Here is a 27,399-nt window from a genome sequence, read left to right as displayed (position 1 = left end):
TAATGATAAACACCGATACCACCATCTCTGAGTAGGCCGCGCCCGCCCGCTTCCCGAGGCAGGGGTCGGGGGTTGCGACACCAGCCAACCCTTTTGAGCTGCAAGAGATAGTACCGCTCGTATGGTTTCGAACGTGTACGGGTGAAAACATCTCCTCATAATTTATTCCTTGTTCTTGAGCATATCCTTTCGCAACCAATCTAGCCTTATATTTCTTCACTTTGCCATTGGAATGAAGTTTTGTTTTGAAAACCCACTTTAAACCGATGGCCTTCTTGTCTCTTGGAAGAACTGTAATGGTCCACGTCTCATGTTTACCCAAAGCTTGTAATTCTTCTTCAATAGCTGACAAGTATCAGTTATTTCATGAGTTGATTCGTAGAGATCAGCTAGAGTTCTTACACGCGGAGTACCAACTTCTTGCGAGCTTGACTCTGCATTTAACTTTGAAGTTTCTGGACTACTTGGCGGCAATTCACTTGAGCTTGACGACTGGCCTGGACTTTGATCATTACTGCTCGAGCTTGACGACTGACCTGAACTTTTATCATTGTCACCATGAAGATCAATTGGAACATTTACGTCATGCATAACTCCTCCACTTTGCACCTGATCACTGTGTAGTTCAGCATTACTCTAACTTGCAAGTTCATTAAAATCACGTCCCTGCTTGTAATAATATTTTTCTTGACAGGATTATACAAGCGATAAGCCTTAGAATTAGGACAATAGCCAATAAAAATGCACTTTATAGACTTAGCATCTAACTTTCTTCGTAACTGTTTGGGTTTGAGAGCGTAGGCAACACACCTAAAAACCCGTAAGTGACATACATAAGGTTTGTAACCATACCAACGCTCGAACGGTGTCTTCTCTGGAATGACTGTTGGGCAAACATTCAAAATATAGACAGTTGTGACAACTGCTTCAGCTCAATACTCATCGCCTAATCCTTTTGCTTTTATCATACTCTTAGCCATTTCTTGAACAGTTCTGTTTTTTCGCTTGGCTACACCGTTCTGTTCGGGAGTGTAAGGAGCTATTAGTTCACGATGAACTCCTTCGGCTTCACAAAACATTTTGAATTCCTTAGAAAGAAACTCCCCACCTCGGTCAATTTCGAAGTGAGACCAGTAGCTTCCAGATTCACGTTCAACCTTTGCCTTAAACCCTTTAAACTTAGCAAAACTATAACTTTTGTTATGCAAAAAATACACCCAACTCATTCGTGTAAAGTCATCAGTAAAAAAAAAGTATACATTACCTCCTAGAGATTTCATATTCATTGGCCACACCAATTCTGCATGCACCAACTGTAAGGGTGCAGTAGATCTCCATGCAGTTGAAGGAAATGGTCTTCTTTTTTGTTTCCCGTATATGCACCCTTCACAATTGTCAGTTTGAATAGAGGTAATTGATGGCAAACCAATCACCATTTCTTTTTCAGCTAAGGTTTGAAGAGCTTGTTGATGCAGGTGTCCAAACCGTAGGTGCCACAAAACTGATATCTCTTTTGCAATGGCTGCAACTTGTTTGGTACCCTTACTAACTGTAGGTTTAGCAGCTAGTTGTACCTGATCTTGAACAACATCGAGTGGGAATTTTCTATTGCTAGACATTAAAACTTTGCACATCATCTCACCAGATTTTTTAATTTATTATGACACATGCATCATCGTCAAAAATGAGTTTATATCCAGATTGCATTAACTGTCTGACACTTAATAAATTGTAACCAAGTGCTGGTGCAAATTGTACCTCATTGAGTGTTCGGTGCTCGCTGGTTGAGACAGGAATCTTTATCGTACCTCCGCCTTCCACTTGAATTGACTTGCCATCACCATCTTAACTCGTACTTTCTTTTCTTTATCTAGTTTATTTAAACAAGGTTTTATAACCTATCATATGGTTGCTGCAACCACTATCCAAGAACCAGACTCGTTCCTTCTTTTGAGTAGTAGCGATCTAATGTGGCACTTCTTCATTGCAAATGGCCATGAACAAACGATAATCATCATCACTGTCTTCTATTGTATTTCCCATGGCAGCTTGCGGTTGTGTTTCATACCAGCAATCGGCTTTAGCATGTCCGAAGCGATTACAATTATAGCACTGGAGAGACCCACGACCTCTCCCTGAAAATCTACCACCACGACCACGATTCTGACCACGGAAAGATCCTCGTCCTCTACCTCGGAGATTGGATCCATTCTCATCCTCTCTTGCCTGAAATGCTTGTCCTTCGACTTGAGATTCTACCCCCCGGTTAGTTCGACACTCATGTGCTTGTAAGGACCCCATGAGTTGATCAAATGATAAGGTTGTGAGGTCTTTGGATTCCTCAATAGTCGTTACCACATGATCCCATTTGGGAGGTAGACTTCGTAATACTTTTTCAACTACTACCTGATCAGTCACCGTTTCACCGTAAGACCTTTTCTGGTTCACGTTCTTCATTACTTTGAATAGAAATTCTGATACGGCTTCACTGTCTTTCATTTGTAGTGTCTCAAACTCTCGTCTCAGAGTTGAAGCTTCACGGTCTTGACTTTTGAGTCCCCTTGAAACTCAACCTGTAACAAATTCCATGCTTGTCGTGGAGAGACTGCGGCTACAATTCTCGAGAACACATCGTCATGTACTGCCTATTGTATTAGTGCTAGAGCTCTAGCATCCTTTCGCTTGTTCTCCGCCAAATGTGTTCGATCAGCATCGACTGCGTTATATCCACTGTTCGTTAAATCCCACAGGTCATGAGACATTTGCAACGTCTTCATGCGAACACTCCAGAACTCGTATCCATCTTCCTTGAAGACAGGTATAGGGATTGAGGAAAATGGATTCGAACCAGATCCATTAGCCACCACTGATGAAAAAACTGCACGTACACAAGTTTGCTTGTTTTTTTATTGGAATCAACCACGCTCTGATACCACAATGTTGGTTTTCTGTATCAAGCAACAAAGTGAAAAGAGTTATTGCTGGAATTGATTGCTTTATTCAATAGTACGGAAGGCTATAAATAGCTTACAAAGGAAATACTGAAATAACAAACATAACGAAATAAAGCTAAAAATTTTCAACTAAAGTGGAAGTCCCCTACTGACTCGCTACTTATTAAATGACTTAGCAATCCAGCACGTGACTAATAAACTTAAACGTAAACGGTAACATCAGTTGAATTATTCCAACAGAATCGCTATCTTGAATCGGCCACCCTATTATATATAAACCGATAACCACTTCTCTGAAACCAAATAAGGTGTGGTGAAGTGAACGCACCAAAATCAAATGACATATGAGTCGTGGTGCCAAGTAAAAAATCCATGAATCGACTACACTACACATGTTTGAGAAATCCATTGTGAGCCTGAAGTTCTTGGATCAGACTAGATTGTTCTGAGGTTCATGATGCGAAGTGACCAGGCCCAAATATGGTACCGTTGGATGCTGGAACATAGACCGGAATTAATTGGGCCACTGCTAAAGTGGGAAATGGGGATTGTGTGACGCCGAATAAACCGTGGGCTAGATGGGCCTGTTGCAAAGTGGGCGGCCCATAAGACTCAATCCCATAAAACATACGTGTGTCTAAAGAGACCCCCTGTGGAGTTACCTTGTTTGACCATTTGAAAATTAGCTTTGAGTTTAGATTTCGTTGCAAAGGCTTATTAGAAGTACGTTTTTTAATGATTGTTCATAAATGGCCAATTGCCAATTAAGTGAGCAAGAGTGAGGTAAATTTTGACATTGTTACAAGACGGCACAACACGTTTCAAGCCGTCAAGCCGAGGACTCGAGGAGATGGAAATTGAAGTACATCAGGAGTCCTATTGTTTTAAAAAAGGCAAATTGGATTTAAATAATCCCAACTCACTGTTATTGGCCAATAATAATCCCAACTCATTTAATCACCAATAATAATCTGAACTATTCACTTTTGTTTGTAAAATACTCCCAGTTAAAAAAACACTAACTAGGTTAAAAAATTGCTGATGTGGCTTGCCACGTGGCATATTTTGATGACGTGGCAGCTGATGTGGCAGTCTACGTGGCATATTTTGATGAAGTGGCAACTGATATGGCAGTCTACGTGGCATATTTTGATGACGTGGCAGCTGATGTGGCAGGTGACGTGGCAAGCCACATCAGCAATTTTTTAACATAGTTAATGTTTTTTTAACTGGGAGTATTTTATAAACAAAAGTGAATAGTTCGGCCTATTATTAGTGATTAAATGAGTTGGGATTATTATTGGCCAATAACAGTAATTTGGAATTATTTAAATCCAATTTGCCTTTAAAAAATAGTCACCATTTGTTGCTTCCACAAGAGGTGATTCTCAACGGAAATGAAACTTGTGATGGTGGTAAATGGTAATGTTTGAAAGTTGTTAGTTGATATTCACACGTACCCCACAAGAGGTCATTTCTACCACGGTACTAATAATTTGTGTAAGGAAGGTAGAATATTTTATTTATTTGCCATAATCAAAGATCTAACTCTACTAGGCTATATGGTGTAGTCATAATTTCACGACCATTATTATCCTCTACGTCAGTGCCATGTAACACATCTCTAATTCATCATCAAAACCACTACCCTAAGGGTGTGATCATGACCCAAACCACTAGCCTCTTATTTATTTTAATTAATCTTTGTCTAAAGAAAAAGGAAATGATTTGTTGAAAAACGGAAAGGAGAACCATGATTGCTATGGTTTAATCCATGCAAACTATGATGGATCAAGCAAGGGGTGGTATAACTTTCCATTCATATTCCTATATAGCAAATTATGTCCCAACCATGACCCACACACCCTATAGTCTTACTATGAAATCAGTGAAAATAAATATTTAATAATTCTGTATTAAATTAGTCATTGAATATTACATGTTATATCTCCACATTACTAATTACTATTACTAAATATAACGTTTAGGTAGGTTCTTATCTACAGTTCCAGTTTCTAACCTACACTTGCCGGTTTTGGCCACACAAATTTGTTTAGTGGCCAAGGTTTGCCGTTTTCTTTTCACCATAGACTAGATTCATTCACGGTTACTGTTTTCACCTCGCCAAACACACTACAAAACTGAAGAGAGAAAACACATCATTTCATCACCGACCAAAATTACAAATTCCCCTTGCTGAGTGTAACGACTGATGTTTACTGGCCCATCGGACACAAAAATTCCGGCAACCCACGGCGGGTTCGGCAGTGAGAGGGTGAGATAGGAGAGAGAACACACCGGCCACTGTAAGCAGCACCGACATCACACCTTCTTCCAAACCAACGGCGGAGGTGAGTGTTGTGGTGAGATCTGGCCACATTTTATTAGATCAACTGATGCATGTGGTTGTTTTGCGATGGCGGTGTCGTCAGCGACGGTGTGGAGAACGAGGGAGGGTGCCAGAGGGTTTGTCGGAGATGGTCTCGTGGTGGTGGTCAGAGATTTGGTGGCAGCGGTCGTCTGAGAGGGTGGTCGTGGTTGTCACCGGGTGGTGGCGATGGTGGTATAAAGATGATATAACGACGACGGCGGTGGTTGTTTCATATCGAACCGCCTGTGGCGGTTACAAAAAGGTTAGCCTTTCTGGTGGATGGCCAGTCGTCCGATGCGGTTAGGTTGGGCGGCGGTATGTGGTGGTGGTTCTATGGCGGTGGCGATTAGATGTTTTGTAAAGTCTGCACATACAAAGAAAAATAAGTTAAAAAATAAAGTTAATTTTAAACTTTCATTTGAAGTCCGAACATATAAAGTTAAAACGGAGATTTATAAAGTCCAATGTTCTCTGTTGTAAAATAAAACTTAAATAAAAGGAATCCGAAAATCATCAAAGCAACTAGAGCTAAGCATTTAATTATTTCATCTAAAAAATTTTTATATAATTTATTTAATTAATTTTATAATTTGGGTTTTCAATAAATCCTTGATGTCAAATATGTTTTAATATACTTGATTGATCATTGTTAGTTTGTATATTAGTTGTATTAGCAAATTAGTTTGAAAATTACACGTAAAACAACCGTTCTTAATTATTACTATGGACGGAACCCGTCGTGAAGCGCGGACGTCCCTTACTAGTTTGATAATACAAGATGAAGATATACATGAAAGTCCATCCAACTCTAGACTGATAACTGATAAGATAGATAATTACACATAAACATAGGAAAGGAAAAGATAATAATAATAATAACATTAAGTAGTATAGTAAGTAATCATATGCACTCAGCTCCTCCATGACATGTGTGTGTATATATATATCTCCAATCTTATGAATACAAGCCCGCTACTAGAGAAATGGGACAGACTTGCGGTGAATGAAGTCATCAATCGTGACTTTCGCAATAAACATACATAACTACAAAAAGAGAAAAAATACATATTTTCTTGAAATCCAATTTTAAAACTAACTCTAGTTGTTGTAAATGATCAACCGATGAAATAGAAACATGTGAACAAAATAACAAATCCAGAAACCCCTCGAGAAAAAGCAACACCCTTTGAAGCGTAGAAGTAGTAATACGGGTAGCCGGGGTTAGAGGAGTCACTAGGCGGAATCTGAGTAGTAGGGACAACCACCAGTTTGGGTGGAGGAGGCGATGGTGGCGCGTTGGTGCCCAATGAGATGTAAGATGGTGGTGGGCATGACTTAGCCCGTGGGTGTGGCGGTGGTGTGGATTGTGATGATGGTGGATAGTAAGATTGTGGTGGTGTTTGATGGTATATAGGAGTTAGATACGGTGGTGGCTCAGAGTCAACGGCCTTTGGAGGCGGTGTCGGCTTTGATTCGGTGGATGGTGGCGGCTTCGACACCATGGATGGTGGTGGAGAACATATTACAGGGCAGGTGCCACACTCACTAATGCAAAGTAAACTTGCATCTTGTGTGGGTGATGGTGTGACTCCATCAACTATGAAGACCAATATGAAACACAATGTAAGAATGCTATGAACTTGTTCCATATGCATATTGGGGTGGTGTTGTGTTAAGAAACTTGTTGTACTTCACTTGCGTTGTGACTTTATAGGCTCACATCGAGTATGTATTAAAGCTTTAAGTTTTAGATGCTTCTTTTGAACCTTTTTTTCTGGACAATACTTGATTGATAAATAACTTCTACATCATGCATTAGAAATTGTATATTTTAATATTTGATAACCCTAAAAAGCTACACACATTAACAAATATGCACAATCAACTATTAGGGGTAGGGGTGGTTATCAGTTTCACATATTCCATCACTTACAACATCCAATCAAGTTTTGGCATGTCATCAACCATTATTTTATCACTCACAACCTTTTTAGTGGAAATGATCATTACTCACAACACCCAACAATACCCATCACTCAACATCACCTAACGGTCATAAATTTCGAATGTTTAACGCGTCAAAAATATGGCACGTTATTAAGTTCACGCGTTGAAAACAGATAGTGGCGGCGGTGTTTTGCAATCCTTCACGCGTGAAAGTGTTTCATCACGGAAGAAAATCTTGCCACCCTGGGTGGCCTTACATCTAGATGTTCACTAATAAATCAGTACATATTAGATTTTCACTTGTCTATCATTACATTCCACTGCATCACTTGTTTTTACATTTATTTTTAATAAACAGCTTTTCTTATAACAAATCCTATTTTTTGTTTCTTAGTATTTTATTTTTCTAAAATATATTTAATTGTATTTTATAAAAATAATTGAACATATTTAAAAGTAAAGTGGTATAATAAAATTAGGTATTACATAAATTAGAAATTAAATAACAAATGTTACATTGAATTGAAATATCTAAGATTAACCTCTTATATTATATTTATATCTAATCCTAGCACACATTATGCTACTTTTATCCATGAATAGGATTTTCTTTTCTTCCAATTCGATGAAAGCCTTCATTTGATATTCGAAAGTTCTATTTTGACAATCAAAACATATCAGCTACTATGTTTTACACAAAAAAACTTGGATTTTTTAATTTTTCTTAATTGTAGTTTTGTGTTTTATAATTATCAATGCTTAGGTTATGTATATTAAAAAACAATTGAATTAACATATTAACATATTTGTTAGTAGTAAGGAATGATTTTCATTTGAATAGTACTAATAATAATAAGTATTTTAAAAGAAAGTGAGCTTACAAAATATTATTTGGACGCTTCTCTCTACACACACAATTTAGCTTTTGTTGAGTAAGTTGTCACACTTTATTCTTTTTTCGTTTTGTGCGCAACATATATCCTTTCCTTAAAGACGTCTGTTGTGCATAAAATCCTTTCTAATACTTTTATCTCATCCAAAGAATCTTAATATTCAATGGCACTTGTATGTTAAACTAAACTAGTTTTTATTGGTGTCGCACGTTGCGGCGAAGCTGAGCAAATGATAATGTTAAACAAACGATAAATGAAGAATAAAATCATTTCTCTCTCATGACCTTTTCACAAACCATAAAAACATCATTTCTCTATCCTCTCTCCTGCCCATAAATTTCTCTCTCTTGCCCTCTTAAAAACAAAATACCCATCAAATATTTATCTTCTCTCTCCTCTCTCATCTCTCCTACATCACACTCACAAACCTTTTTTCCCTACATTTTTTCTTATTTTTTCTCACATACACCACTACATTCTCTCTCCTCCACCTCACACTCTCTCTCCTTAAAAACACGAAAAAATACCTCTATTGTGAATGCTCTTATTTTTTCTCATTCTTCACCTCATACATATTCACACTCTCTCTCTTCCAACTCATCCCCTCTCTCCTCCACATCATCTTCTCTCTCCTTAAAAACACCAAAAAATAACCTATTGTGGATGCTCTAAAATCCTTTCTAATACTTTTATCTCATCCAAAGAATCTTAATATTCAATGGCACTTGTATGTTAAACTAAACTAGTTTTTATTGGCGTCGCACGTTGCGGCGAAACTGAGCAAATGATAATGTTAAACAAACGATAAATGAAGAATGGTGTTTCGAAAGCCAAACGGTAGAATCGGTTTAGTTTATTATCGTACCCTAAAACGATACCAAATAAATACGCTAGTTGAAATACAACTTCATTTTTAACAACACTTTTAACGGAATCTCGGGGGGGGGGGGGGGTTAACACAATTGCGTACTTAAGTTTTCTTTTTTAATTAACAAACGACAACGACAGTTATTAAAAAATATTAAAATGATTGATAAAGGTAATATCGTTAAAAATTTACGAAAAAACAAAAATAAAATGTAAAAAAGAGAATATGATTTAAAAAAAGGAAATATGTTGAAAGTAAATATAATAATGAGATATTATAATATTAAAATAATAAATTTTAAAAAAAACTATGTATTATTTTAAATTTAAAATTACTATTCATCGTACATCAACAAATATATATATATATATATATATATATATATATATATATATATATATATATATATATATATAATACTAACTTATTTAACACGGAAGTTTGAACCAGAATAAATATATATTATAAGAATCCACCTTTTAGCTATTAAATACTATTATCATAAAAAAAAACAATATATTTTCTAATTTTTCTTATAAAAGTCTTTCAACAATTTTTTACACGTAAAAAACCAACATGCTTTTCGTTTTGTCTTACAAACGTCCCTTAACTTTTTTTAGAACATTAAAGTCCATACACATAGTTAATTTGAACAAAAAAAATGAAAACAAAAATATATATTTTGGAGCGGTTGGAGGCGTCCATTGGTTTCCATGAGTTTTTTTTTTATTAAACCAAATCGAAAGGAATTTAAGTACTTCAAAACCGAATCACAAACCGCATATGAATTTGATTTGGTTTTCAGTTTCATGAATACACCAAATTCATATTATTGGGTTTATTCTACGAAATATATAATATGGTTTATTTGGGTTATTGGTTTATAAGGTTGTAAAATATGTAGCAAGTTGTTATAATTTTTGGTCACATTTTTAACTCAAATTTAAGATGTGTAAGGACTTCGGTATTTATAAAAAAAATATTAAGGGACTTTTATCATACAAAACAAAACGTACGTTGGTTTTTATGTAGAAAAATTTGTCTATGTCTTTATGAGAAAAATCAGAAAGTATGTTGATCATTTATGGTATTTACCCTTTAAAAATGACTAGCATCTCTTTTTTCGTGTTTATCTTTTATAGAGGAGTAAATTGCAATTTTCGTCCATGTGGTTTGGTTACTTTTGCGACTTTCAACCAAATGTTTGTTTTTTTTTTTGCATTTGGGTCCTTGTCGTTTCAAAATCTTGCCATATTCATCCTTGAGGTTGACAACTTATTATGACTTTTGTCACTTGAAATTTGGCCTTCGGGAATGAATATTGCAACATTTCAACCTTCTGAGATGAAAGTCGCACCTTTGGATGAAAGTTGCAAAAGTAATCAAACATCAGTGACGAAAATGGCATTTTACTCTTTATAGAGAGATAAATTCCACCACCAAAGTTAGTATATTGAACTCCATGTATAACAAAAAAATGAGTAAACTATCAAAATGGTCCCTGAGCTTTAGGCAATTTTGCCACTCTAGTCTAAATTTAAAACCTTTTGCATCTGGATCCCTGTGGTTTCATTTTTTTATTTTTTTTTGCCATTTTGGTCCAAAATCGTAACAGAGTTAAATTTTTCTGTTAACACCAGGGTTTTTATCTTTTTCCTCCTTTTTAATGAAGGGCAATATGGTCATTTAATGTATAATTAATACCCTAAATCAATTATATATATACATACATACAGACAACTCTCTCTCTCTTTCTCTCTCTCTCTCTCTCTCCCTACATATATTGTCGCCATCATCATCAACATACAATTTTGAATAACATCCTGTAAACACACAAATTTGAATAACATCATGTACACACACAAAGAACCCACACACAATTTATAATAACATCATGTAAACACACAAAGAACCCAGACAACTTCAGACAATCATTTTAAAACGGTGTGAGACTAGAAAGCAATCTGGAATAGCATAGTTACCAACAACATAGTTAGCATTCTGTATATGTATTTTTTCCTGACAACCCTCGGCATTTTCAACGGCTCCTCTACATGTTTCAACGAAACCCTATCACTTGTTGCTTCATCAACAGAGGGTTTCTTCTTATGTATCGTCTGAACTAGATGTGTTTTTTAGACATCCATTTAGTGAATAGATAATGACTTCAAACACAGGTTTTGGATCAAAAGACAGAAGCCAAAAGACCAAAAGGTCACCAAGTTGAAGATGATTTTTGTTCATGAACTTGAGCCATCCACCCATTAAATAATACCTGTCTTCGATCCTTGTATATTTGACTCTCCATTTGGCACCAGATTGTGTTTTCAGAACAATGATTTGCTTGGTCCACTGCAAACCCTAACCCTCAAATTTGACTTTGGGTCCGATTGAGAGAGATAGAGTAGAGAGAGAACTTGTGTATGTTTGTTTAGAGAGAGAAACTGTTTTACATTTAACGCGTTAAGTAAGAATGAATGTTGTAAATCTTTTCAAGATTTGTCAAACAAATTATAAATGAACTTTCAAGTATGTCATACAGACAATATAAGAAAGAATTTTGGAGTCGGTATTTCCGTTGTGTCTTTTTAGTTAAAACGTGTTAGGGTGTTACATGACGAGATGAGTGTCCAGAAAAAATTTGGTGATGGAAAACTTTTCCGAGATTTTAACGTCAAATACGGGTTGTTAGGGGACTGTCACACCTCGAAATTCCACGTATTACCGGTGGGTCCAGTGGGGGTATCGTGACGTAGTTGATATCATCATAGTCAAACAACACAATTTAAATGCACAGCGGAAGCAAAAGATTGATATATTTCAACCGAATAGAGAGTAATATCAAGTATTACAAAATGGCTGAAAAAGATCCACAGGCGGATCAAATAAAAAGGAAACATTGTTCAACAGATTTAAAGGCATCTAAGCTTACAAGACTCTTTATTGATGCTAGGAGAGGCCAGCCTATTCCGATTAGTACCTGCACTTAGCCTTTTTGGGAAAATACGTCAGTTTACACTGGTAAATACAACTAACTGACACATTTTGAAAAGGTTTAGGAAACTTGATTTGAATGCACAAGGCACAAAATATTTTATAACTTGAGATAATTATTTATATATAAACTTGTAAAAGATTTACATGTTTGTTATACGTTCAGTAGCCCGGGCTGAATACCGGGTTAAAGATTAATTGACACACCACATAATATAATCCCGCGGTGAGTTATTCTCGAACGGTGGTTATATCTTTTTATATATATGCACCGGCAGGTGTATGCCTACACCCCGTGCTAAGGTCGTAGCCATTTCAATGAATGATGCCAAGGATATCCGGGACATGGTCATTAACCCCCCAAAGGCTTTGAGCAAACAAAACAATTTAAACGGGTCATTTCAATAAATTAACCTTCATACGATAAAAAAATGCCCGACCAAGCGGTATTTTATATACCGTACCCCAAACCCGTATAAGGGAAAATAAGTTAAAAGTATTTACCTGAGCAAGTATATATCACAATCAGGGAGTGCAAGTAGCTTTTACTGGGCTCCTAATCTGGAACGAAGGTTTTTTAATAACCTATTAGATTCCTAACGGGTCTTAATTAAGCCTAAACTTAGACCGGTTAGTTTTAAGGGAAAATATACGGTTCAAACGCAAGATTAAGCGAAGACCGGATTAGAATGTGATTTAGACCCGACAAGTTTGTAGACTTGTATAATATGGGTAAACTAAACACATTCTGGATTTTGAGACAAAAATGACAAGGTTTGACCCGTTTCGGTCAATTTATGCATACTAGTTACACAAACCGAACCGAACGCGAAAAATGCGTAACGGGTAACCATAAGAGTCATATACATGTTTCCTAAGTTAATATGCCCTAAATATGTTGTGACATCAGTAAGATATCTTCTATTATGCCCAAAAGGAATTTAAACTCAAATTATGCCCCGTAGGGGTATTTTGGTCATTTAAAAGGTTATAAAAGAGATTAAATATAAATCTAAGTTTCAGGTCTGACATAATTAGTAAAAATATTTAGTTTTGTAAGTTATAGCAGAAGAGCAGTGCATATATGTGAAATTTATCTTTTATAACCAAACTATGCACCGAAGGGTCATTTTGGTAATTTCACATAAGCTTTAAAGGTCAAATCTGGAAATCTGAGTTAAAAACTTTTACTTACTATTAAAGTATGAAAATTTACTAAAAATATTAGTAGGTATCAAGTCTTATATGAGAAAAATAGTTTTAATACATACAATGCGCTTAAAACACGTAAAAAGGCGGTTTTAAGCGATTTCCGGGTTTTATAAGAAAAGCTAATATTTTTATTATTCCAGAAAGCTTAAAATACTTTATTTATCATATAAGATCAGTAGAAAAAGGTTTGGTATCAAAATGATTTGTAAAACTCATTTTATAGGCTAAAAGGGCAAAACCGACAATTACCGAATCAAAGCTAGAACCCTATGTTATGCTCAGCCTAAAAATAAATAAAAATATTTGAAAATCCCAAAATATTATTTTATATCAGTAGGTAAGAAGTTTGGTATCAAAATTTGGGTTTAGATAGGCTATACGCTAATTATGCCGTTGAATTAATAAAAAGCTTCTAATTTACGCTATTGAGCATAACTCCTAATCTAGACCTCAAACTGATGTAAAATTTTAGGAAAAACTTTATGATTCAGTAACTAAGGTTTCTATTCTCTCACATTTTCAAAAATATCGTTTTAAGGTCGAAAGGGCATAATAGTCAACATTTAGGCATATAACGGAAACATGCATATGAATCGGATAACTAAGGAACCAAGTTGTATAGTCACAGAGGGATATACCAACATATAACCTTGTCCTAATAGAGCTCTAAGGCATTTCTAAAACATGCTACATTGGGTCAGAACTGAAAGTCAAAGTAAAAGTCTACTTTTGCGACTTTCGGTTCCGAACCAAGCTTAAACTGAAAATTGTCGGGTTAAACATGTTTAGACATGTTCTTACATTAATTACCAAGTTATATGAGTGATAAAACAGGTTGCATGGCTTCTACATTGTTAATTATATGTTTATGCGAAAAAATGCTTTCTATTGACTTTTTATAATTAACTTTGACCCGACAGTTGACCTAGTTAGAGTGGGAATCAGAGGGTGCCCTTTTAAGGGGTTTATTACCCACATAATTACCAACTCAAAGATACTTTTAATTCGAGAATTGACTGGACCATTAGTGATTAATCACTAAGTCAAACCTTAATTATGACGGTTTGACTTTAGGCCATTAAACTAAGTAAAACTGAATTAAGAGAGGTTAAGGACACTTAATGAAGTCCTTTGCACAACTAATGGTCCTTAGGAAGTGGTCTTGAGCTCCAGGAATCTCCAGAAATGAAGTTTGAATGATTTCAAGTGAGTGTTCATAATGTTGCAACAATGAGCTTCTTATATAGGAATTTTAATGCAACAAGATCATGCCAAACAAGTCTATGAATGATTCCTGATCATCACAACTGTCCCAATTGCATGAAATCCCATTTGCACAGCCCCTGGTATCATTTTACAGGCTGATGAAACAATGGTTAACCGGGCAGGGTTAACACACTGGTCTCGTCAAGAAGGGTTAATCCCTTCCTCTCGAGGATCGCTGGCTGGATCACCGGTGGTTGATCTCCTGCACAAGGAAACAAGCCGTGACTCGTAACAAGGAGGATGGGGTGGGGGGTGCTCCTTGTTACCACTCTCCGGCGGGAGAATCAGTAGTTTGCTTGGGAAGCAAAGTAAGATAGTAGTAGTAGTGAGAGAGTTGTGAGAAGATACCTCAAACCTGGTTTGGGGTTGGTATTTATAGCCGAGGAGTGAAGGAGGATGATGATGGATGGACTGACGACGTGCTGCACCCTTTCAGGTGTGTCAGGCTCGTTGGTTATGGAGGTTACGCCACGTCAGTCCATTGCTTACGTAGCTCTGACAGGTAACTGCCATTGGTGCCACTTGCACTGTGGTGTCAGTACCACTTGCTTGAGTACATAGGATGCGGTGCAAGCCGCATCGCTACGTGCGGTAACACCTGAAGTTACCGCGTCTCCTACTTGTGATCAAGGAATACGCGAGATGCGGTGCTAGCCGCATCGTCGTCTTGCCTGCATCCCTTGTCGTGACGAAAATGTCCGTATGGTGCGGTGTCAGCCGTACCGCTACGTTCATCTTCTTCTATACCTAAGGTAAGGCTTTCCTGTATTGATAGAAGTGTTCAGTGGATGCGGTGCGATGCCGCATCGCTGTGAATACTTCCGTTTTCATACACCAGATGTGATGCTATGTCGCATCACTCTACCGTTCTCATGTTCCATGTAAGTCCTTCTTTGTTACTAGATAGATTGGATTCAACCCTTGTGTCGACGCGTTCCCGCATGGGCACGAGTAGGTTGTTAGTTAGTGGGGGTTTTGATAAGGGTAATGGTCACTCGCGGTCTATGCTGACGCGAGATCTGGGACCATACCCCTTCAAGTCCCCCCAGTCTAGTGTTGCTGCCACATACAAGGTGTATGTGGGAGGAGTACTGGACTATGGTGTTTGGAAGGTAGTTTGGAGTCTGGAGAAGATCCTAGACCATGTGTGGTCTTTTCTGGATGTAAATGAAGCTGGAGGTCCGGAAGGGTCATCTGACGCCTCTTCCGTATCGGTGAAGGAATCTCGTCTGATGCGAGATTCTCAGCCGATTTATGTCACCAGGTGGCCTGCCACCTGTTGTTGTGCCGAAGGTCTCTTGGAGACCTTGTTAGTAATGCTGCACAAACTTCGAACCAACCTCTGAGATGGTGGTTCGAAGGTATGTGGAGGTTTCCCATCCTTTAAAGGTGGTCTTTTCTTCATACCAATTGTTGAATTGGTGCATGAAGAAGAAAAGAAACTTTTGGACCAATCTTTGAGACTGGGATCAAAAGTTGTTGATGCTTGCAAGTGCTTTGCTCAAGCTCTATGTTCAGCATCGAGTTATGAGACGACGATCCCTTTTTTGTTGGGTTTTCGTGTTTATCGTCATAGCTCTCTAGTAACCGCACGTTCTTTGCGGTTACCTCGTTGCGTCATTGTTGGCCATGTTTGGTCGAACAATGTATACTCGTACTATGGGTAAATAAACATGGTCATAGGCAAGGGTATGCCCACCATTGTTTATTCTATGCGGCCCATAGTCGGGCTAACAAAGTCATAAGCAGACTTGTTGCCGCTGTTCGGACGCTTGTTGTTCGACGAGGGTTTATTTAGAGCGCTGTTCTGCGTTCGTTTTGGAGCCACTTACCTTCCTGCTCCAATACCGAGTTTGCTTTGCAGTAGCATTGTTCGGTGATGTGGAGTGAGCTTGGCTCTTCCGTAGCAACCACTCTGCGGAAGCTATGGTTATGTCCGTAGCTCCTCGTGAGTGTCTGTGGTTTTGCATTACCACATTTGCCCAAAGCGGGTGTGGCTCGGATGTAGCTCTTGAAGGTTCAGGAGACAGGGTTGCTGATGTGCGTTCGCGTGTATTCCCTTCCTTCCTTTTGTTAAAGAAGGTGTTCATGTACCCTCTGCGGTTGTGAACCGGACAGGAGGGATTTGAAGCTTGAAGAGAATGAAGGCAATGCGGTTCCCCTGTGTCTGAGATGCGGTTCAGTCCAACAGCCAGCGCTGGTTCTGAGCATCTGACACACCTGAACGGGCTCGTGTGTGGCATGTCCGCATATTCCACGTGTGCTCGTGGGTAGTGCGGATAGGTATTATACCCCCTTATAGTGTAGAGATATATATATTTTTACCTATTTTTAGGGGTATGTTAAAAAACGACATGCGGTATGGGTTATGGTGCGGTATATCAGAGAAACCGCATGCCGCTTATAATTGGATAATGTAGTCGCTTTTTGTTGCATACGTGGCTGGACGCACGTGTGAGTTGGTGGAAGTTGGTGAGATCTTCCTGGCATGTGCTGAAATGAAAGGACGTTTGCACTGCCCGAGGCATTTAAATGCACTGTAGCGAAGAGTGTAAACGTCTCTTGTGTCAGGCGCGTGGGTGGCCACGCGCGCATGATAACCGTCAGCGGAAACGGCGCTCGACACGTGGTGTCATACGATTCGCCCTTTTTGAACGTGATCATTTGTTTTCTCCCTCCGCATTAATTGCGATGGGTATATAAGGGGAAACCGTTCGTGGTTTCCCCTCACTTGTTTGAAATTTTCAAAAATTTGCCGGTGAGAGAAACTTTGTTCTTTGTCTTCTCGGACGAAATTTCTTGAAGTTCCAGTGAGGGTGTCTAGTTTTTCTGTTCACCATCTTCTGTTTCTTTGATATTCTTGATGGCTGAACCATCTAGTCCACACAATGTGGAGGGTGAAAACCCTGAACAACCGGTAGTGGTTGAAGAAGAAGAGGAGGGGGCTGCCGGTGGTGGATTTCCGGCGTTAAAGTGGACCAGAAAAACCTTTGATCGTCTTATGCTTGACGTCCAAATGCCCCCTGAGTATGGGGCTCAGTATCCATCGGAGGGTGATACTGGTGCTGACGCTCCGGCTGGTTATGTGACCATGTGGGCCGACTTTTTTGGTGACTGTAATCTCCGGTTACCGTTGACGGTGTTCGTTGTGGATGTCTTGGAGTGGTACAAGGTCCACATTTCTCAAATGAGTCCGTTTGGTATGATTCGGATTTGTAATTTTGAGTTCACCTTCCGTGCTCTTGGTATAGAGCCTACCGTCGGAGATTTCCGACGGTTTTATCAGATGACTGTGTCATTGGGTTTCTTTTCTTTCCGTCAACGAGACGGTAGCCCCAAGCTGATGACTCCTCCCAAGGGGATGACGATGTGGAAAAAGAAATTCTTCTATGTCAAGGCTGCTGCCATTGTTGCAGACATGACGTTTCGGAATGTGACCGAGACGATCATAGGGGAGACCATTGCGATGCCCAGTTTGAAATTAGTGCAGTGGTTTCCGCAGCTTCAGACTATTGAGTCTGTGAAGCTGACCAACACGCAACTGTGGTTGTTGCGTATGATGTTGACGAGGAGGAACAAAAACTCGAGGCCCGTGGTGCGGGAGAAAAGCGGTGGTACGTACTTTTCATGTGTTTGAGTTCCCTATTCTTTTTTGCGGTACTGACTTTGTGTTTGTTATCAGAGGATGCTCCCACATGGAGGATGTTTGCCCCGGATTTCCTTGGTACGGTTGAGACCGTAGTTTGTGCGGATGGTGAGGAGGATCATAATGCTATCATCCGTAGTAACTTCCGGGTGCCTACTGAGGCCGCACTGGCCGTTGAGTTGCCGCCAGGCAAAGGTATAATTTGGAAGGTTTTTCACTTGTGATGATAATGTTGGTTTATTGACTCACCCTTGGGATTGATTTCATGCAGGTGATCTTGGGGCCTTAGGGGACCCCGATGCGAAAGGTGTGCCAAAGAGGCAAACTGTGAAGGGCGTGCGCTTTCGCCAAAAGAAGATAAAGGAGGTCACAACTGTGCCTCATCTGATGCCGCAGGTGGCAGGTATCTCTCACTCCTCTTTTCGTCGACACAAGGATTATGTGATAGTATCTGATACCCTTGAGGGTTTGGGTACAGCCGCGGGGTCGCGTTCTGGTGCTGCGAAGAAGCAGGCAGAAGAGACGGCCGCGGGAGGGACAGCTGCGGGTCCCCCTGTGATTGGTGAGAAGAGAAAGCCAGAGCCGAAAGCTGCTGGTGGTGTTGAAACCAAACGTCGGAGATTGGTAACCAAAAGGTCTGCTCCGACGCAGAAAAAACCTGCGGTTGTTATTGGTAAGTGTATGCTAGCTTGTCTTAACTGTTATGTGTAACTTGTTTTGATAGCTATTTGACGTTGTTTTTTGCAGAGCCTCAAGATGAAGATTTTTCTATCTTTGATGCTCCGGAGTCGCCCCCGCGTGCCACGGATGTGGGTTCAACTGAAGTGCCCTCGACACCCCCTGCCAAGGTGGTGTCGGAGTCGACGGTGCGAACAGAGGGTACCGCAGAGAATGCTGCGACCCGGATTTTTGACACTATTGACTCGTCCAACAATCTGATCTCTCCCAATGAGGGAGACAATGTGAGTGTGCGGTTTGCTGATACCGGGAAGCAACAGTCTGATGCCGAACCGGAAAAAACTGGCGCTGAAACGCGGCAGCATGATGCTGAGCCGCAGAAGTCTCCTGTTGATAAGGGTACCGGCTCGTCTGCCGGTGGTGCGGGGTACGATGGGCCTCCAATTCAGCCTGGGGAGTCTGAGTTGGAGTACTACTACCGCACCTATACCCAGGGTCGTAGTACTGTGTATCACCGACCCCCCTGGACTGTTATGCAGGGGGATGATATTTCCAATGACCCGTCGGCATGCAAGGAGATTCTGGGTGGTCTAGGCACCCCTTTTGAGGTTGAGCGAGCCCGCGCTGCGCCCCGTGAGTTGCGCATAAACCAGCTCTCAACAATGTTAGTAAGGTCTTCTATTGTGGCGAATGCCATCTTGGAAGACTACAAGGTGTTGGGTCGCCGCGAGGAGAAAGCTGCTCGCATGCGGGCCGAGGCGGAGAAGTTGGTCGAGGCTGCTCGTGCGGGTGCGGAGCAGCTCGAGAAGGACAAGGTTGCTTTTGAGAAGCAGAAGCAGACTTCTGAATGGGCTGCCGCTGCCCAGCTGAAACAGGTGCGTACCCTTGCTAAACTTCTTGCTGATGAGCGCAAGAGTTGGAATGAAAAAATGTCCAATGAGCGCAAGAAGTGGAATGCATCGTGGGCTAAGCAGAATGACATTCTGTTTCATGCTCGGCAGGAGCTGACAAATGCCAAGGCAGCGAACGCTACCTTGAGCCAGGAGAAGGCTGCGGCTGAGGCCATTTCTGTTAAAGCGCTGCAGGCGAAGGCCGACGCCCTGAAGGCGCTTGGAGAGGCCAAAGAAGCCGGGGCTCGTGCCTCAAAGGCCCTTGAAGAGGCCGCAGAGAAGGAGAGCCGTTCTTCCAAGGCTCTTGACGAGGCGAATGCGGAGCGCATTCGTTTAGGCAAAGTTGTTGACAGTCTGCAGGTATGTGTCTTTAACTTTGTTGCTTTCGTCCTTTATTGTTTTGAAAATATTTATCGAGTGAACTGTTTGCTGTTTTTGTAACAGGCTGAGGTTCAGGCCCGGGAGGTCGCGGTTGCAGACCTTACTGCCCGCGTGTCTGTTGCGGAGAAACGGGCTGACGCCGCTGCTGAGGCCAAGGATGCCTTGGTGTCCTCTTTTAACCAGCTGGAAGCTGAACGTGAGTGGTTGCGGACTCACGGCATCGCGCGTGTAAGTATCCGTTGTCTTTGCATTTGCTTGGGTTAGTATCCAAGACTTATGATCCCTTTATTGCAGATTGTTGAGGCTATAATGAATGCCCCTGAGACCGCATCTGGTTTGGACCTGGTTAAGGAACGTGCGCGCGATGCTGGCTTCAAGGCTGGTTACAACCGCTGCATTGGGCATATCAATGTATTATCCGCAGGCGGTTATACTGATCAGGCATCCGGGTTCCGTGATGTGGATACCGAAGGTCGTCTGAAAGCGGCCGTAGCCTCCTTTTATGACACGCCCCTTGCCTGTGTAGGGGAGCTGGACGATTGTTTGGAGGTTGCGGACTATGTTGACCGCTTGCGGATGCTTTATCCGGATGTGGAAGAGGAAGAACCCGCTGGTGGTGCCGGAGGAGATGCGGGGACCAGCGGTACAAAATAGGGTTTAGGTTGGCGAGTGTGCCTCCTTTTTGTATTCCTCTTGTATAGAATAGGGACTTTATGTAAATTCACTAAGCATCATGTGGATACTTGAATTTTTTGAATATAAAGTTTCTTTGTTCAGTTTGTACAAGTGTTTTTAATTCTTGCATGTCTGAACGTATGTATGCGTAACTTTACCCATTTATGAACGGGGTCAAGTATACTCCATACTTTTGTTGTATGAGTATGCATCAATTCTGTTATTTACCGTGTGAGGGTTTTAGAATTGCTTAAGCTTTGTAAAAGCTTATATTACCGGAACTCTACCCATTTGTGAATGGGGTCAAGTGTACTCCATACCTTTGTCGTATGAGTCCGCGTCAATTCCATTGTTTGCCTTTTTGGGCTCAGGAATTGTGTCAAGTGTGTGACAAAACTTGTTTATCCGGCCGGATGAACATGCAAGTCTTTTTGCCTTTTGCTGGCCTATTACAATATTTGTGTGTGGTTACCACTTTGTATGGGTATCCCGAATGAAGATTTTGCCAATCTGTTTTTGGGATACCGCAAAGTGGAACACGCATTTGTAATAGTAATAACAAACAATAATGTATAAAATTGCGTATTTATTTATTTGCAAATGACCTGCGGCCCGATAGGTTACATAGAGAAATGTAAGAACATGGCTTACATATAACAGCGTCGAAGCTGTTGTGCATTCCATGCGCGTGCGATAGGTTCGCCTTCTAGTGTTTGCAATCTGTACGCGCCTTTCCCTAAGACCTCTTTGATGAGGTAGGGTCCTTCCCACTTGGGGGCGAGTTTGCCTGGGCGCTCGGCATTAGATGCCTCATTGTCGCGTAGGACATAGTCTCCTGGGTTGAAAGTACAAACGCGGACGCACGCGTTGTAGTACTTTTCAAGTTTGGATTTATATTTGGCCTCGTTGATGGCAGCGTTTTCGCGCCTTTCTTCCAAGAGGTCCAAATCGATCCTGCGTTCCATGTTGTTGTCTAGTTTTTCAATAGCCAACATTCTAGGAGAGGGGAGACCTACTTCTGCGGGGATCACCGCTTCTGAACCGTAGACTAGGCTGAAGGGTGTTTCCCCATTGCTTGTTTTTGGGCTTGTACGGTGAGCCCATAAGATACTTGGGAGTTCATCGACCCAGCCACGCCTGGCCGTTCCCAACCGTGCCTTGATCCCTTCGACTAGGCTTTTATTGATACTCTCGACTTGGCCGTTCCCTTGCGGGTGTGCGACTGATGAGAATATGTGCTCAATATGTAGTTCCTCTAGCCATTTTTGAAATTCGTCGGCAGCGAAGTTGGTGCCGTTATCGGTGACAATGCACATTGGTAATCCGAAACGGCAGATGATGTGTTCCCAAATGAACTTTCTTGTTATCATAGCAGTGGTTGAGGCGAGTGGTTTTGCTTCTACCCATTTGGTGAAGTAATCAACCGCCACTATGATAAATTTAACCGCACCTGGAGCGTCAGGGAAAGGTCCCACAACGTCAATTGCCCATTTCTGAAAGGGCCATGCGGTTGTGACGGGGACTAAGTTGTTTTTTGGCCGCAAGGTTTTTGGAGCATGACGTTGACAGTCGATGCACTTGCGCAACTCTTTGACGGCGTCCAGGTGCATGCCGGGCCAGTAATACCCGACATTCATGATTTTGGCCACTACCATGCGTGGTCCAGCGTGTATGCCACATATGCCCTCGTGTATCTCTCGAATGAGGTATGTGGTATCCTGGGGGTTGACGCATCGTAGTAGTGGCCCGAGGTATGATTTGCGGTATAAGATACCGTCTCCCATTTGATAATGGCACGCTTTGTATTGTAGTTTGCGTGCTTCTGATTTGCTTTCGGGAGTCACACCTGATTGTAGATATGCGATAATAGGTGTCATCCATGATGTTGAACCGTATTGAATGACGTTGACTTGGCGCAGGGGTACCGAAGGATTTTGCAGGATTTCGATGCGTATCTCCTTTGCCAAGTGTTGGAAGCTGGTAGATGCAAGTTTTGATAGTGCATCTGCGGACTTGTTTTCGCTTCGATTAATATGGCTAATATTGAACGAAGCGAATTTGGATTTTAGTTGCAGGACTTGCTCGAGGTAGAGGATCATGATATCCCCCTTTGCGGCATAGTCGCCGCGTACTTGGCCTGCAACTAATAAAGAGTCGACGTGGGCTTCCAGATGTTGCACGCCGATTTTGACTGCTAAACGTAGCCCTGCTAACAGAGCCTCATATTCTGCCTCGTTGTTTGTGCTTTTGAATTCGAGGCGGATTGCATATGTAAGTTCTTGGCCGTCAGGGCTGACGAGTCGCAGACCTGCACCCGCCCCTTCGTCGTTGGAGGCACCATCTGTGAAGAGTGCCCATGTCTCTGAGGAGGGTGGCGTTGGTGCAGGAGTTTGTGCTTCTTCGCATTCTTGGATGCGATTCACCGGTACTTCAGCGGCGAAATCAGCTAAGATCTGGCCTTTAATCGCGGGGCGCGGCTTATAATGTATCGTGTGCGCGCCCAGCTCGATTGTCCATTTCGCTAATCTCCCAGAGATGTCGGGTTTGGAGAGGATCGCGCCGATCCTGTAATTGGTTAGCACTGTGATGACGTGGTTTACGAAGTAGCGTCGCAACCGTCTTGAAGCGTGCACTAATGCTAGCACCAATTTCTCCATTATTCAGTACCTCGTTTCTGGGTCGTTGAGCATCTTGCTGATGTAGTAGATGGGTGTTTGAACCCCCTTTCGCTCCACAATTAGTACCGCACCCACCGCGTTGTCCGCAGCTGATAGGTATAGTATGAGTGGCTCATCCTTGCGTGGTGCGGTTAAAGTTGGGAGTTGTATCAAACACTCCTTCATTTCCCGGAAGGCCTGTTCAGCCTCTGCGGTCCACTGGAATTGTTCTATCTTTGAACAGCTCTGCAGGGTCTTGATGAACGGATAAGACTTAGCTGCGTGGTTGGCTAAGAATCTGTTGAGTGCCGCTAGCCTGCCGGCTAGCCGTTGCATATCCTTCATCGATGAAGGCGATGGCATGCGCTCGATTGCCTGGACTTTCTCCGGGTTTACCTTGAATCCATCTTTAGTCACGATGAACCCAAGGAATTTGCCTTCTTCCATTCCAAACGAGCATTTCCCTGGATTGAGCTTTATGTTAACGCTTCGCAGAGTTTGGAATGTTCTTTCAATATCTGTGAGCATGGTATCTTCTTCCATGCTCATGACGACCAGGTCGTCCATGTAGATTTCGACACTTTTGCTTATTTGGCCGCGGAAAGTGTCGTTCATCAACTTTTGGTAGGTTGAGCCCGCGTTGCGCAACCCAAACGGCATTTTTGTATAGCAGTAATTTCCGGTGGGAGTCCGGAATGCCGTTTTGTCTTCATCCTCGATTGCCATTTGTACTTGATGGTATCCTTTGTAGCAATCGAGGAAACACTTCCACCTGAATGGTGCGAGATTATCGACCTTTTCGTCGATTTCTGGAAGCGCGTAACAATCCTTGTGTAACGCCCTGTGTTTTGTACTTTCTATTTATAGCTTGTCTTACTCGTGTTGCTAATTTTGGAAGCTTTGTATCATTGTACTCGTTCCTTCTAGTACTCGTTGTAAACTCGAGATTTTGATCATGAATGAAAACTTGCATTTCCTTGTTACATACTATACATACACCATAATACGATTAATCATGAGATCATTTGATACTTCTTTGTGATACTTACAAACATATGTTGAACTTGTAAATATGTGACATATACTTGTTACTTACAAACATGTTACATACTTGTACATTACACTTTTTGCCTAGTTAAATCATGTTTTATTTCATATTTCACCTTGTTACAAGTTAGGGGAAACATTGTTGCATATTATTACACAACTTAACTAATAAAATTACTCATTATAATGTTTTAAAAAAATAAAAAACTAAAGAAACATGGCAGCCCAAATTCAGCAAAATTCAGCCCCATATAGTTGGGTTTTGTGGGCTAGTTTCAAGGTGTAACCCCTTCTAAACACTTCGAAAGCCCAACCCATTGAAACCCTAATCCTTCCCCCTATAAATACCACTTATAACCAGCCTCCCTACCACTTTTGCAACACTAAAAACTCTCAAAACATCCTCCAAACCGTAGCTGAAAGCAAAGGTTCGAGTAGATTGACACCCCTTCACGAAAATGAGCATAACTCACTCAATTCTTATCCGATTCACTCGATTCTTTTTCCTACTTGCTTGTATAATCATGGGGTTCGATTCCTAGACTTCTCCTTGGAGAAATCAGACCTGGAATTGCTCCGAAATTGACCAAAAACTTTCTGTTTTGTTTCAAACTTATGCAAACTTCATCTAACTTGTGTGAAACACATCTCAAACCAATGTCCTAATGCTTACAACCCCTCTTATGGTTGGTTAAGCTTAAAAACATGGTTGAGACATCTAAATCAGAGGTTAAAACCTCATAAACTTTCTGTTTTTAATTAGGGTTTTACCCACAAGTAATGTTCAAGTGTGAAACTTGTTGAATGTGTGATGGTTGGATTAGCTTGGGCTATCCTTCATAAGAATCCACTCATTACTTGATGTTTTGCTATAGATTAGTTGTTGTTAATACCTTGATACTTGTATGTTCATGACCCTCCTTGTTGTTTATAACAACAAGTGTAGTGGTGAACAATAGAGGTGCCTAAATGGAAGCTTGTTCTTCCTACCTCATGTATGTATTCTATGACACGAAGAGGTACCTAAATGGAGACATTAATCTCCTACCTCATGCTTGAATCTTAAGACTTGTAAACTATATAATATCTAAGTTATTCTATATGTATACATCTAAGTAACTAAGACTTGATGATGACTTAATAGTTATTTGTTAAGTGGACGTTACATCATCTATGACCATGCCCTTGTTACGACTCTAATGGATCTTAGAATCCATGAAATCATACCAACTCTTTTGAGTTTCAATAGTGTCAAGAACAAGAGTTATGTGTACAAGATGATTATTTTCACCTATGTTACTTTCTATATTTTAAAACCCCCGAATCTATAATCTTCCGTTATACGCCAAACTCACACACCTACGTTTCCTTGTGTAGAAGGACAAGGTGCTCCGAACTAATTCATCCACAAACTTGCTCTCGGAACTTCAAGTCACCACTTGTAAACCGTGAGTATACTCGTACTTCCCCCTTTTTTTTTACTTTTACCACTTTTGGGGTGTAACATGTTTACCTATTGAAAAACTTACACATGAACACTTTGTTAAACACATGAACGTTCCTATAACATGCTTGTATACGTGATGACTTGATACTTTAAACTTGGGTTATTCTTATGTGTTGAACTTATCATTAACTTCGTACGAGCCAAACCTTGACATATGTAGCGCTATAGGATTAACGACCAGCCCGTAAACTTGAGGTTATGTCTTGAGCATATTGCGTTTTCTTGGTTTGATATGTTAGACACATGCCATATTTAATGTTTATCTTGAATCATATGCTTGCCATGAGGAATTGTTCACACTTTTTATCTTATGCTATGTACGTACCAAACTTGTATACTCGCCTTTGCTTTTGCATTGAATTGTATTTTAAACATGTTACAGGTTGATGATGATGCTATAAAAGAAGTAGCGTTGATGCCTAGATACACATATAGACGTTAGGGTTGAATATGTTGTATCAAATTTTGTTATGTTATCATGTTGTATTGGTTAAACTTGTTGTATTTGGAATTTCTTGTAATGTTGACTAGTTGAAGTTATGAAATGAAACTTGGATTATTAAATTATTGTCACAAATAGTGTTATGATGTCTCGAGCAATCTTCACACTTCGTCTCATCCCGATGTTTCCGCCATTGGTTGGGGTGTGACAGATTGGTATCAGAGCCATAACTATAGGGAATTAGGAAAATTGCCATGCTTTTGCCCTAGTCTATAGTTTTAGGAACTTTGTCTCTTATTTGTTGTTTAAAACATTTGTGCTCTATCTTACATGCTTCCTAGCTACACTTCTTGTTAATAAATTTATGTGCCTTTCCTAAGGCTAACACGAATACACTTTTGCTATTTTATACTCTTGTAACATCAACGAGACAACTTTACCAAAATAGGCGTGAAACCCACAATTTGGTAAACGACTCTCACTCTACCTTTAATCTATTTTTGCACGAAATTTCACCATTAAGCTAGGAGTGACATCCACAACTTAATGGTAATTTCCATTTCAACTCTAGTGGACCCTTGTCAAAGTGTCAAAATTTTATTTTGGCCGACAAGTACCAACCACATTTAGGGTACGAAATCGTCAAGTTAGGGGTGAAACCCGCATCTTGTCGATTAAGTCCCATTCCTTGATTTTTTTTATTCTCGCCAAAGTCCCGAATGTTCCAATCATTTAGAGATGTGTAGTAACCGGAAGGGTAAGATACCGTTAATCGCTTCTCGACGAGAGTATCTTACTTATAGGCCAAAGCACAATATCTCTAAATCGAAAGGACTTTCGACCCACTTTGGAATTGTCGACGTTTCTCTACCCGAAACATTCCTATGTTTTATTGAGCCTCTCTTTTATGTATCTCAATTTATATGTGATTTTATACTTGAACGTTCATTCATTTCGAAATGTCGTTTTAA

General features: G+C 40.5%; 1 protein-coding gene across 1 annotated transcript; it reads right to left on the bottom strand.

Moving 5' to 3' along the window:
* Positions 1-5,588: 5,588 nt before the first annotated feature.
* Positions 5,589-6,974, bottom strand: LOC110931741 (leucine-rich repeat extensin-like protein 2). Its single transcript, XM_022175124.1, has 2 exons — positions 6,446-6,974; positions 5,589-5,689 (listed from the first exon to the last, which is right to left on the bottom strand). The coding sequence occupies exons 1-2, from the start codon at positions 6,972-6,974 to the stop codon at positions 5,589-5,591; spliced, it is 630 nt and encodes a 209-aa protein (XP_022030816.1).
* Positions 6,975-27,399: the final 20,425 nt, after the last annotated feature.

This window comes from Helianthus annuus, chromosome 3 (genome assembly GCF_002127325.2).
Source record: "Helianthus annuus cultivar XRQ/B chromosome 3, HanXRQr2.0-SUNRISE, whole genome shotgun sequence".
NCBI lineage: Eukaryota > Viridiplantae > Streptophyta > Magnoliopsida > Asterales > Asteraceae > Helianthus > Helianthus annuus.
The sequence above is the reverse complement of the archived record's forward strand: the minus strand, read 5'-3'. Positions and strand labels throughout refer to the sequence as shown.

What these genes read in the sequence shown, in the direction of transcription:
- LOC110931741 (XM_022175124.1), bottom strand. Translation starts at nt 6,974, where the DNA reads ATGGAACAAGTTCATAGCATTCTTACATTGTGTTTCATATTGGTCTTC. An exon ending in CACATGTTTCTATTTCATCG is followed by an intron (nt 5,690 to 6,445) that starts GTTGATCATTTA and finishes TTGTATGTGCAG; the next exon opens with ACTTTACAAAACATCTAATC.